Source organism: Oncorhynchus nerka, linkage group LG10 (genome assembly GCF_034236695.1).
Source record: "Oncorhynchus nerka isolate Pitt River linkage group LG10, Oner_Uvic_2.0, whole genome shotgun sequence".
NCBI lineage: Eukaryota > Metazoa > Chordata > Actinopteri > Salmoniformes > Salmonidae > Oncorhynchus > Oncorhynchus nerka.
The window spans coordinates 59,098,095-59,111,836 of NC_088405.1; the positions used below are offsets into that span (position 1 = coordinate 59,098,095).

The 13,742-nt window shown below is 42.5% G+C and overlaps 1 protein-coding gene across 5 annotated transcripts in view; it reads right to left on the reverse strand.

The window, feature by feature from the left end:
- The window catches only part of LOC115135716 (seizure protein 6 homolog), a 242,173-nt gene that overhangs the window by 118,092 nt on the left and 110,339 nt on the right, over nt 1-13,742 (reverse strand). For all 5 annotated transcript variants that reach the window (XR_003864518.2, XM_029670721.2, XM_029670717.2 and 2 more), the window contains exon 2: nt 1,685-2,479. Coding sequence is in view for 4 of the 5 variants with exons in the window: in XM_029670721.2 (XP_029526581.1) it covers nt 1,685-2,479 (795 nt within the window). In the remaining variant the exon portion in view is untranslated. The remainder of the gene's footprint in view (nt 1-1,684; nt 2,480-13,742) is intronic.

Consider the following 13,742-nt stretch of genomic DNA (forward strand, 5'->3'; position numbering starts at 1 on the left):
TCTCTACCTCCCTGGCGCTCGAGGGCGCCAGGCTGCCAATCACTACACACTCCTGCCACCATCATTATGCACACCTGTTTCCCTCATCACGCACTTTTACGCCTCAGCCGGATCATCAGGCTCCCATGTCTCAGCTGGCTCGCTAGGCTCCCACATCCCAGCGGGATCCTCAGGCATTACGCCTCAACCGGATCGTCAGGCTCCCACGCCTCTGCCAATTTGTCGGGCTTCTACACCCTCAGCCGGCTTGTCCAGCGCCCATGCCTCGGACGGCCAGTCAGGCTCGCCCAGGTGGGACGCCGGGTGGCGCCCCTAGAGGGGGGTACTGTCACGCCTGTTCCTGCTCTCCCTCCCTGGCGCTCGTGGGTGCTAGGCTACCCAGCACTACGCACTCCTGCCACCATCATTACACACACCTGTTTCCCTCGTCACGCGCTTCAGTGATTCATTGGACTCACCTGGACTCAATCACCTGCTCTCATTACCTCCCCTATATCTGTCTGTTCCCCGCTTCAGCATTTATTGTCATCATGTCGTTTTATTCTCCCTGTTCTGATGCTGTTCCTGTCCTGTTCCATGTCTGTTGATAATTAAATGTTCACTATACCTGCTTCTCATCTCCAGCACCGGGTCTTACAGAAGTACATTTTCCCCCTGGTTTACATTCACCCTTTTGCAGGTTTTACTATATAATATCTTCCATCCTAGCCAAATTTTGTAATCGGCTTGCATGTGCCTCCCTCCCCTATATCAAGGTATTTTGGTACTTCTGCACTATGCTTTTCTGGGCGTTAACTTTTACTATACCATAAGTCAATATAGTATACTCGTCTAACTGTCTATCCTGCCCTCTATCCAACATTCATAGTGACAATAGTGGTAGATGGATTGTTTTTCCAGATCTGCAATAGGCTAACTAGCATCATACCACACATAAAATCATTCAAGGATGCACCAATTTTCAATGTAAGTGGAGAGGCCAGGTACGTTATTGCACATAAAAGAACAGTGAAGACAAAAAAATGCAAGAGAGGGGGACAATACAATTATCCTACCTAAACTATTCTACAACACCACAATGCAAGGAAAGTTCTACTCTAGGCTGTAAACTGCAGTGAAAATGTCATTTCAATAACGATGCAAAAGCCCTGTGATTTGATCATTTAATTCAATATGGATTAGTCGTGGGTATGCCCTTGGCAGTTTATTAGGTCTAGAAAGGCAAAGTTGCAGGCCAGTCTGGATATATTTAAAATTTTGATACTGAGATGTGCTGTCTGTTGCAGATTCTCCCAAGTCATCCTATAATAATGGGGCCACATATTGTATGCTCCCAGCAGGCCCGGTTATTCAGGAAAGCTTAACACACGCTCTGCCTCCTCTCCGATCCTAGTGGCTTTTCCTTGCGTGCCTAGAACCTAACGCTTCAAGGTCATGTGAAAATATTTGCAACATTGGGGAAGCGAGTGCATTTTTCTACGACACCTCGAATTGGACAGCCCCCGAGTACATTTTTAAATGTTGATTTGACGATACCTGCATTAATAAAGCTGCTACTCTAAAGCCATTGCATTGGGGCCATTACAGAAAAGCTGCAGTTGCCAAATGGATGTAATTGGATTCACATACTTCTACTTCACTCTATACTGTGTGTGTGTATGAGACCAATAGAAACAGAAGTTACCTGGTGTCTGCGTGGTGGTGATGGTGGTGGTTGTGATGATGGTTGTGGTGGTCATTCCCTCATCCACCTCTCCTGTGGATAAGGGGGTCAGTTTGGTGAGCTGGATGCCAGGGTCTGTTTTATTCTTTACCCCTGGTTCCTCTGACTCACCTTTCTCCGCCCTAACTGAGGTGGTCAGGACAGGGGGGGGCAGGGTGGCTTCCATGATAACTTCCCCCTGACCATAGGCGCTTCCATTCAGGAAGGGGGGGGCATTGGGACTGCGGCCACTGACTGTAGGGGCAGTGGTTGCCACTACAGGGGTGGTCAGGGAGTCTGTGGTCACTGCCACCTTCTCTGCCTCCCTGGCCTTGTCCTTGGCAAACTGGTTATTCTGAGCCATGCTCACCAGTAGCCCAGGGTCTGTGGAAGCAGAGATGGTGAGGGGGGTTGTGGCAGCCACCGTGGCAGTAGTGGCGATGTCAGAGAAGGCAGGGGCGTCCTCATGTGGCACCAGGCGAGTTGAGGCATCCCCCCCCTCAAAGGCAGTAACAGAGCCGGGCATTGTGGGATGTCCTTCCACATCTCCATGGTCTGTGAAAAACCGCTGGTCCCCCTGGAAATCTTTAGTGAGCAGGAGTTCATGTAGGGCGAAGCCTCTGAAGACAGGTCGGTGGTTGGGGACGTTCATGGAGGATGCTGTGGTAAAATGGTGGATCTCACTCTCTGTGTCCTGTGTGGACGAGTGTGTGAAGGCTCCACTGTCTGCTTCGACTCTCCTCTGGCCCCCAACATTTCCATTCTCTAGAGAAGACACTGGAGAGAAACACACCAACAACAGGGAGGTATTAGAGCATACTAGAAGATAAATATAATACCAGAGAACATGATTCCTAAATATTACATGACATTTTTATAAGTAAAACAAAAATCTACATTGGATACATATATGGCTCTGTTGTAATTGCAAAATCTGTTAGTCTAGGATTTAGTATAGGGGTTAGGGACCCCCATCTAGCAGGCTGTAAGGAGCATTATGAGTGGATATCTTGTTACATAGAAGGTTAAGTGCAGTGGCTAGTGAGTAAAGTGGAACAATAACCACCCTGATTAACTAACCACTACTGTAGACAAATTGCCACAAGAGGCCCTTAGGAAAGACCCTTCAGGAAAAAACCCTCATGATAACCCTTTGATGATTCATTTGAATACCTTTATTCCTCCTTCTTCCAATTAGCCAAAGTAAAGATTTTCCTCTGAATGTCTCATGATTACCAAATATAATAATGGCTGAGCCATAGAGAGTAATTATTCCCACCTGCAGCAGTTAAGATGCAATCAGGAAGCCCCAGGGTATGGGTGCTAAATTCAAGAAGTGGGAGGGATGATAATGATAGCTCCAAATTGCTCTCATACAGTATTTCTGTAAGAATCCAAAACCACAGTGTTAAATATATTTGCTCTCAAGAAGTAAGGTTGGAAATGAACAGTGCTTTTGAAAGTGGGTCCTTTTTGCCGTGATGACGGCTTAAGTGTCAAAAGACACACCAGAGGACGTCTCTCAGGGTTAATAAAGAGCAACAACACGATCGTCTTTCATCTCTTCTACATTTATCTCCATTAGTATAGGGAATGCCTTTAAAAAGTTTTGTGACAGATTAATAATGACAGTCCTCACTGTGAAGCCTGCAGTAAGTCAGCATGAGTGTTCATTATCGCAGACAAGCTCTGCAATCACAGCCAGAGCGAGGGAAAGAACTGAAAGGAGAATTTCATCAAGAAAATGTAAATATTCGTCTGACTTCTGAGATAAAAGATTAAAAGACACAAGTTTTCTAAAGGACAGACTCTAGCTGAAGGATGGCATGACTTTCAGAATGTAGATTACCCCTAGTGTGCATATGCATGCACACTGGCACACACACACACAATCCCTTGACCCACACTCCTTAACCACATGCCAGAGAAAGAAGTAAACCATGATAAAGCACAGAAAACACACAATCCTTGTAGTGGAAAAGCACTTTGAAAATGGAGAAAGGTGTGTTATCTAGCTACTGTGATTGTCTCCAAAACCCCAGACACAACTGCCAAAACAACAGGCAGTGTGAAGAGATTGATATGGCACAGCAGTGATAACGGCTACTTCTCTTGTCCTTTATCAGAGTAGGACCTCAGTGAAATGGAAATAAAGGGCTTACAAAAGCTCTCTGATGTAATACTGCCTTATCTGTCGTAAAGAGTAGGATATGCTGCCGGGATTTTATATACTAATTGTCCTTGACAGTTTCAACACTTATGGTTGTGCTGCGTGGACAAATGTGACTAGTTTCTGGAAACAAGGTGCATGTCGCGCGTCACTACTTCACAGGGGAGGCATTTGAACAAAAACCTAGTTTTTTTTATCAAAATGCGTTTTTTGGCAGTAATGCCATCTGGAACATGTAAACTTTATTTGCCTTAATACCAAACTTGTATGACATCTGTAAATACGAATACATTGTTTAATTACGAGCCTAGTTGGTTTAGGAATGGAAAAAGACAGGAACCTTCCTGTTAGCCATGATTGGCTGAGATAATGGATGGACTGGACATGCCGAGAGATGAGTTCGGGTTTGGTCTGCCATGTAGCTCGCTTCTGTCTATAATATGAGCTGCACAGTATGTGTAGTATGTGTTTTGAAAGATATCACGAAGAACTGTGATAATGTTGCAAATGCTCTCCACTCTCCACTTCAAGTTTTGAAATCAGTGGAATTCCCGGTGGAGTAGGATAGCTAAGGAAATTTAGAAAATTCAGGCATTTGATTGCAAATATACAGATGAAGTCAAAAAAAGAACACACAAAGGCTGTTGTATAAAACATTTGTCTCTGAATTGCATCTTCAAACCATGGCATCCATGGCATCCGTAACAGAGGGAGAGGCGTTCATACATGTAAGAGAGTCTAGCCAGCTACATTTTCAGATATTATACGTTTCTAATTTTGGCAGACAAAAATGTTCATTGCAAGTTAAAGCGTACTGTTAGCTAGCTAGCTAATGTTAGCTGGCTGGATGGCTCGCTAGCTAACTTTATGTGTATGATCTCTGTAGTAATATAATTTGTATCTCAGATCCATTTGCTTTGCTAGTTATAGCCTAATGTTAGCTAGCTATTTAACATTGAACCTAGTTGGTTAGCTTTAGCGTTATGAGTTGGGATTATAGTTTATTGTTTAGCTAGCTAGCTAGCTACCTACATGTCTAAACAATATATTTGATTTGATATACAGTGGTGTGTGTTTACTAGAGACAGGAATGTGAAGAACAATATGACCTGCACCAAAGTCAAATTAGTATATGACGTTAGGCCAACGAGGCAGTGTCCAAGTTCTACATTTCTCCAGTAGAATGCCCTGCTTTTATTTCATCACAGCCGTAAGCTGTTTTCTGTAATTAGCTCGCCATTAACTTGAAAATAATGATCTTGTTGTGAGTATTTTTTTGTAATAATGAATACAAATTAGCTAAAGTTAAGATGATGTCAGCTTTATGATATGATCATTATTTGAACTGGCTAGCCAGTTAACGTCATGTTAGCTAGCTAGCTAACAAGCTAGAAACTAACCAAAACATTGTTTAGAAAGTTGCCTGGTTTGCTAGATTGACCTATACTAAATTAATTTTTAAATGGATGAAATCATTGGTTGTTTTGTACACTCCCGTAATCAATCTGTTTAGCACATGGCATCACATGTGAAGAGATGGGTGGGGCTAAGGCTTAAGAGGGTGTGAATGATGCTGAATGGATGAAGACAAAGAAAAACGCTCCAGTAGGTGTACCAAAACATTCAAGGGCCATTATCTCAAAAGTGGACTAACAACTTTATCAACTTTCGAAGCAGAATTACTTTGCCATTGTTGATCCACTGTAGTGTATGATTTCTAGCTCTGAGTCTCTACTTTTATCCAATGTAAAAAAAAAAACATTTCAAATGTTGCTACATAAGACCGAATCGAGCCGATCGGTCACAAATAGAGAGATACAACTATTCAGTAGGATGAATGTATAGTGAGTAAGTTTTGTGATTATGAAGTGTCTAATGTCTAAATTTAACCCAAGATGAATGACAAAATATGGTTCACAGTTTTGTAACCGCTAGGCTACACATGTATTTATCTCAAACTTCTCAATGTCACTATCCTCTGAGAAAATAAAAGAGAAACTCTTCACACCTCTCAACTTTAGATGCTTACCTAAATAAAATAGTTTTAGGCAAAGCCATGTAAGCGGATGCTTAATGCGCCCTCCAAGATTTGATTAGCAATGGTGAATCCACGCTGTTGTTAGAAATAATCACGCCATGACTAAGGAGAATCCGATTTTGGTCGATAATAATGATCAAAATTTCAGAGTGCAATTCAATTCCGAAACAGACCTGAGCTTCCCTCCAGAGACTTATCTGCCATTGTAATTGAATTTGCCTCTTGACACTGTGCACTGATGCTAGGTGTTACTACACACTCTTTAGACACTAAGTATTATGGATTATACTAACTCTCCCTGTGGCTGAATGGTAGTTTTAGGGTTGACAGTGAGGAGTCAAACGAAGATGTTTGCACACCTTTTTGTGAGCAGGACTGTTTGAAGCCTTTCAAATGGAGACGTTGACTCACAGTTTTAGATCTTTTAGAAATGACTTTGCTTTGATATTTTTCAGAGGGAAAAATACAGCGATCCAGGGGATCCAATCATCCTGGTACTGGTGAGAGACAACATCTCTACCACCTTTTTTTAGTCAGTTGGAGTTACCAGCAAATCCAACGGGGTGAAATGTTTTTAAAAAATGGACTTCTACAGACCAGCAAAACCGATCAAACGATCAAAAACAATACTTCTCACAGAATAGTTCAATCATAAGAAACACAATGCTCTACTTGAGCTGTGTGCCCTCAAGCAGACTCCAGCTTGCCAGTTGAACACAACTGTAACTTATAGCAGAGAAAACTGAACCCAGGTTGAACTGTTGGCTGTGTTTTGGTTTGCTGCCTGCATGAATTAGTTGTTACAGAAATAGATAAGACATCATTCATTCATATTGTATGCATTATCCTGTAGTTACAGTAACTACTGTTTATATTGGGCTACAGTAGACTAAAAAGAGATCAAACAAAGCCATTCACCCTACATCTCCCAGCTCTGCTCTGACTGTTCTCAGTTGTCCAGAACACTCCATCTCTACTTCATGTCACAAACACATGCTGCATTATCTAGCCGCTTGGTGACATCTGGGCACAACTCCCCTCTGAACTGGCTGTGTTTAGTGCTGGAGGGAAGCCTGGTCTATGAATCAGAGTAAATACAGGCAGAGATGGCTCTGTGGCAAGCAGACCAACCACAGGACAATGTACAACAGCCAACACGCCCAGGGCCTGCATGGCTGCCCAGGGACAGTTACCACAGTTGATTTCAATCTATTTTCCACCTCACGCTCTTTCACAGGTTGACACCCTCTCCCTCATACCATCTCCTATGTTCTCTCTTTTCCTGGTACATCTCTCCAATCATCTCTATCTTCACCTTTTCATTCTCCTTTCTTTTCCCATTTCTTGGAATGGATCTCTCTATTAAGAACTGTGACTTGGAGCATGAGCAAGCGAAATGGTGAGAATGAATCGTTTCACCAAGGCAATTAAGACACACTGAACAAAACCACTGATGCTCTATGGACATCATTGCCTTCCCCCAAAAAATCCGAAAAGGAATTCCTTGGTACATATTGAACTGTATCATTTAGCCATCTTCCGATGCTGAATGATGTCCAGTATTACTATGTGTGTCCGTGTGCAAACACAAATGGATCTGGAGACTCTTTTGACACCTTAATTAGCTTGCGCTCTGTGGGTGACAGTTTGTTTTAACGAGGCGGGAGAGCTGCAAGCACACTTCACATGGGGAGAGATGAAAGGGTGTTGTTGACACAGACAGAAAATGAGTGAGATATCCCAGAGCAGGGGGGTCCTTGAAGCTACGGCATCCAAAAAGGCAGTGTAAGCCACAGAGCTGAAAATACTGACAGAAAAGCAAATCTCTAGGATTCGATCCAGCAACCTTTCGGTTACCGCCCAACGCTCCTACCCGCCAGGCTACAAGGTAAAAATCGGTCATTCTGCCACTGAGCAAGGCAGTTAATCCACTGTTCCCCGTGGCCGAAGACATGGATGTCAATTAAGGCAGCTCCCCGCACCTCTCTGATTCAGAGGGGTTGTGTAAAATGCGGAAGATACATTTCAGTTGAATGCATTCAGTTGTAAAACTGACTAGGTATCCCCCTTTTCCTCTCTAGTGGAGTGTATTTTAGCCACACAACCTGGAAGCTGAAAAGCATGAATCTGTGATGCAATGAAATACAGTTGAATTCAGAAGTTTACATACACTTAGGTTGGTTTCAACCACTCCACAAATTTCTTGTTAACAAACTATTGTTTTGGCAAGTCGGTTAGGACATCTACTTTGTGCATGACACAGGTAATTTTTCCAATAATTGTTTACAGACAGATTATTTAACTTATAATTCACTGTATCACAATTCCAGTGGGTCAGAAGTTTACATACACTAAGTTGACTGTGCCTTTAAACAGCTTTAAAATTCCAGAAAATTATGTCATGGCTTTAGAAGCTTCTGACAGGCTAATTTACATAATTTGAGTCAATTGGAGGTGTACCTGTGGATGTATTTCAAGGCCTACCTTCAAACTCTGCTTGACACCATGGGAAAATCAAAAGAAATCAGCCATGACTCCACAAGTCTGGTTCATCCTTGGGAGCAATTTCCAAACACCTGAAGGTACCATGTTCATCTGTACAAACAATAGTACACAAGTACAAACACCATGGGACCACGCATCTGTCACACCGCTCAGGAAGGAGACGCGTTCTGTCTCCTAGAGATGAACGTACTTTGGTGCAAAAAGTGCATATCAATTCCAGAACAACAGCAAAGGATCTTGTGAAGATGTTGGAGGAAACAGGTACAAAAGTATCTATATCCACAGTAAAACGAGTCCTATATCGACATAACCTGAAAGGCCCCTCAGCAAGGACGAAGCCACTGCTCCAAAATGGCCATAAAAAAAGCCAGACTACGGTTTGCAACTGCACATGGGGACAAAGCTCGTACTTTTTGGAGAAATGTCCTCTGGTCTGATTCAACAAAAATAGAACTGTTTGGCCATAATGACCATCGTTATTTTTTAAGGGAAAAGGGGGAGGCTTGCAAGCCAAAGAACACCATCCCAACCGTGATTCACGGGGGTGGCAGCATCATGTTGTGGGGGTGCTTTGCTGCAGGAGGGACTGGTGCACTTCACAAAATAGATGGCATCATGAGGGAGGAAAATTATGTGGATATGTTGAAGCAACATCTCAAGACATCAGTCAGAAAGTTAAAGCTTGGTCGCAAATGGGTCTTCCAAATGGACAATGACCCCAAGCATACTTCCAAAGTCGTGGCAAAATGGCTCAAGGACAATAAAGTCAAGGTATTGGAGTGGCCATCACAAAGCCCTGACCTCAATCCTATATAACATTTGTGGGCAGAACTGAAAAAGTGTGTGCGAGCAAGGAGGCCTACAAACCTGACTCAGTTACACCAGCTCTGCCAGAAGGAATGGGCCAAAATTCACCCAACTTATTGTGGGAATCTTGTGGAAGGCTACCCAAAATGTTTGACCCAAGTTTAAAAGAAATGTAAAGGCAACGCTACCAAATACTAATTGAGTGTATGTAAACTTCTGACCCACTGGGAATGCGATGAAATAAATAAAAGCTTAAATAAATCCTTCTCTCTACTATTATTCTGACATTTCACATTCTTAAAATAAAGTGGTGATCCTGTCTGACCTAAGACAGGGAATTTTTACTCGGATTAGATGTCAGGAATTGTGAATAACTGAGTTTAAATGTATTTGGCTAAGTTGTATGTAAACATCCGACTTCAACTGTATATAATACTTTACTGTGCAAGTGAAATACAGCAGGTACTCTTGTATTGAAGACTAGATTTTTCCAAAAATTCAATACATTTGACATAGCTGGTCAAATTGGGCAACAGTATTACGTTTATAAACTAGTTTAAATGGGCTCAAGGCAATGAGCTGGAATATAGCACTTATGTCTACAAATATGTCCAAATGGAGTCTAGTATCACCGGAATGATGTGGTGACAGTTTAGAGTAAACAACCATCAATTCTCTTTTCATCTCGGTCTCTTTGCCAACTCTCTGTCTGTCCCAAAATGTCTTGAGTTGCAGATTCATTATTAATGCGCCATTCAATTGTTAGGCTCGTGTTTTCCACAAATTGCAAAGTCATTTTGGAAGGATTGATCATGAGGTTGGTTGATTTCAATGCATAACGAATAGATGCTTAATTATTTCTGCCCCGAGGCCAGATGTTCTCACTTGCAATCTCCCTTTGTTTCTATTGATCCTGAAATGACTCCCATACCAAGAAACACATCAACATTAGCTCTGAAAATCTGAATTGTCTCAGCATTTGCAGCAGCACTGCGTCCCCCATCAGTCCCAGACAGAAGGCGTATAAGTCAATGTAGCATTTGCTAAAGCAGAGATGCAGAGTGCTTTTACTGCTGCCATGGTGTGTACCATAATAAAAAAGTTTGATCGCACCATTCAAGAGGCAGAGTAAACAATTTCTTTACAAAGCCTCTCTCTGGCTGACAGAGAGCTGACACATAGCGTTACATTTTACTGACAGACTCAACACCAGTCATTAATCTTCCTGGGTGACAGAAGCAATTCAAAGGTATTTTGATGTTCTGGGTTAGGAGTGGGAAACATTTTCTTGTAGCCTTATTCTGTCACAACAGGAGCAGCCCAAGCTGCTCTTAAAAGCAAACTAAACACATTTGACATCTCGCACAAACTAGAGAGAATAAAAGATGTAAAGGGAGATCTTCATAAAGTCTGACTGTACACAGGAGCCTGCCTCCTCCAACCCAAGACACATGATTGCCCCCCAAAAAAATGTATTGACGGAAGCCTTGAGAAATGTAAAGGAAGTCACTAAAGGAATATATATACGATCGCAAGCAGACTTCTGAAAACTATGTGAGAGGCATTCATTATTTTGTTTTTCCATAATCATCTCCCTTTCCGAACTGGATTGTCATGTAGCTAATGATCAGAGCATAGCCGTGAAAGACTATATACTTCTTCAAATCTCTTCAACTATTCATCTCGCTCTCTTTCTCCTCCTCTCTTTCCCTCTATCTCTCTCTCTCTCAATTTCTCCCTCTCTGTATGAACAGAAGGAACATGGAGGTTGGTCAGTGACCGTACAGCTCCTGCCCTTCAGTGGGAATATTTAGTGAGAATGGAGAGTGGGAGTCGATCCCCCCCGGGTAAACCAGGGTTTCTCATGCTCAGATCAATAGCGGATCAATGTTCAGGGAAACATTACCCTGTGAGGACAGGCAGGAAACATCACCATGGTGATTTTACACTCAGAGTCAGAGCTGCTAGGCTAATTGATGATCTTAATGATCTCAATCCACTCTCAAACCAGTATCAGAGCAGACATACAACAGTGTGAAACAAACATTAAAATGACACACATACTAAGGAACCTCTCTTTGCAATTGGTGCATGTGAGTAGTGGTCCATGGTGGAGGGTCTAGTTTAAGAGAGCATGGCTCAACACTTCCATTCTCTATGCCCTGTTTAGCTGTGTCCTCCTGTGGTGATAGTGAAGGTCACCTCCTATCATCTGCATAATGACCAATGTAAAGGGTCCATACTGTATATGCCAAAGCTATTGCTCAGAGGAGATGGGATGCTTTCCCCTTCTGAAGCACCTTCAATCCTTCAACTAGTCATTGGCTGAGCAGGTGGAGGGACATGCAGAAACACACCTACGCATATGGTACAGTGAACCTAAACTGTCAACTTAAAGTGACCATTTTTCCCAGATCAACACATTCTGTTGAACAAACCAATTAAAAGTTCAGGGATTTCTATTTTTGAGGGATGGAGTATTCAAGGACTTTGAGTGGTTGAAGGACTTTACCAATCAGGCGTAAATGTAATATGCCGACTAATCTAAGTGTCCCTGAGAGAGACGGGAGACGGGAGTGGGAGGCTGACAGAGTGCTGCTTCACTGTCAGATAGATGTGATCCTGACAGACATGCCCATTCTGGGACTGTGTGATGGGGGAATGACTGGCTTTACCCATAGATACAGGGATCAGTCAAGAACAATACACCAAGGTCTACAGGACAATGAGTGATGAGACTAGAGAGGGTGTGAAAAGAGGAGAATGGATTGCTTAAAGTACATGAGACAGAAGTCTGTTTCTCCAGTGTATCATCAGGCTTGGCATAATGTGAAAGCTAAACGGTAGCTAAGTAAACAAACTAAAAATGACTGTTTCAACTAAACAGCTTATGAGGGTTCTACGTCTGTATCCTCCACAAAGTAATAGTGTGGAAAAGGGCTACACAGGGGCAGTGGAGATCTGAGACAGAGAGAGCTAAGCGATGAAGGAAATGTCAAGCCTCGGAGACCTCATTTAAAATATCTAGGATTGCTATTCCACAGCAATAGCCTGGATCTATTTTTTTAGGATGCGGCAGACAGTCAACCTGACGACAGCAGATTTGAAATCCTGACCTGAATAAGACTGCAGAATAGCAAAGCAATTAAGGATTGTTTTTGTGCCTCTTAAAAAACTCTAATCCAGGCAGTATTTTGTTTTATTGGATTCTTCTTGGCTGTGCTCTGCTTAGAGACTTTCTGGCACTGACTGCATTTGACTGGCAGAGAGAAAATCACTGGTTGTTTCACCATAGACTGGTTGCAAGAACTTTGGATTGGGTGCTAAACACCACATAGCTAGGGTAGGATAGAATGAGGCAAAGAAAAATACAATGCTTCACTAGAAGATCTCTTCTTCAGCCACAGACAGAGAGATTGTTAAAGAGAGATGGTTAAGGTGAGAACAAAAAAATCGATTGAGGCAATCAGAGAAATTGTAGAGCAGCTCTGCAGCGTAATACCTGAATTTCTGTCTCACTCTATCTGATCCTACTGAGGGAATCTTTTAACAATTCCTTTCAACCCTCTCAGCCAAAGGAAATGTTATGTTGGGCGACATTCTGATTGGAAGAAACCTCTGCTTAGCCCTGACATCCTGTACAGTTCATTGTGTACATTCCATGTCTTTCTTTTTTTACGTCAAAAATCACAGGGATTTCTCCCCCGTACGGCATCAGAGCAGAGAGAGAGAGAGAGAGAGAGAGAGAGAGAGAGAGAGAGAGAGAGAGAGAGAGAGAGAAGGGGAACTAATCAGGCAGAACGGGACAGGCTTCAGGGAAGCTGCTGATTGGCACCAATCCTCTAATATCCAGCTCTTAATTTCCTTATTATTCTAGAGAGGCACTAGAAAACAACAAAAAATCTATAGTGGCCTTCCGCTTGTCTGAAGTTACATTGTTGCCATCACAAGACGGCTCTACGCGACAGGCTTTCTCATCCCCTCCTTAAGGGGGTCTTGCTGATGGATTGAATGCATAGTGAACTCATTTAAATGACTGGGCTGGCCAGGCTGTTGTAGCTAGGGACCTGGATCATTATGAGTCAGAATGAGCAATGGTCTGAGGCAGAGTAATATACAGTGCATTCGGGAAGTATTCGGTCCCCTTCACTTTAACCACATTTTGTTACGTTACAGCCTCATTCTAAAATGGATTAAATACATGTACCTCATCAATCTACACACAACACCCCATTGTGACAAAGTGAAAACGTTTTTTAGAAATGTTTGCAAATGTATTAAAAACAATAAACAGAAATATCTTATTTACATAGGTATTCAGACCCTTTGCTATGAGACTCAAAATTGAACTCAGATGCATCCTGTTTCCATTGATCATCCTTGAGATGTTTCTACAACTTGATTGGAGTCCACCTGTGGTAAATTCAAATGATTGGACATGATTTGGAAAGTCACACACCTGTCTATATAAGATCCCACACTTGACAGTGCATGTCAGAGCAAAACCAAGCCATGAGGTC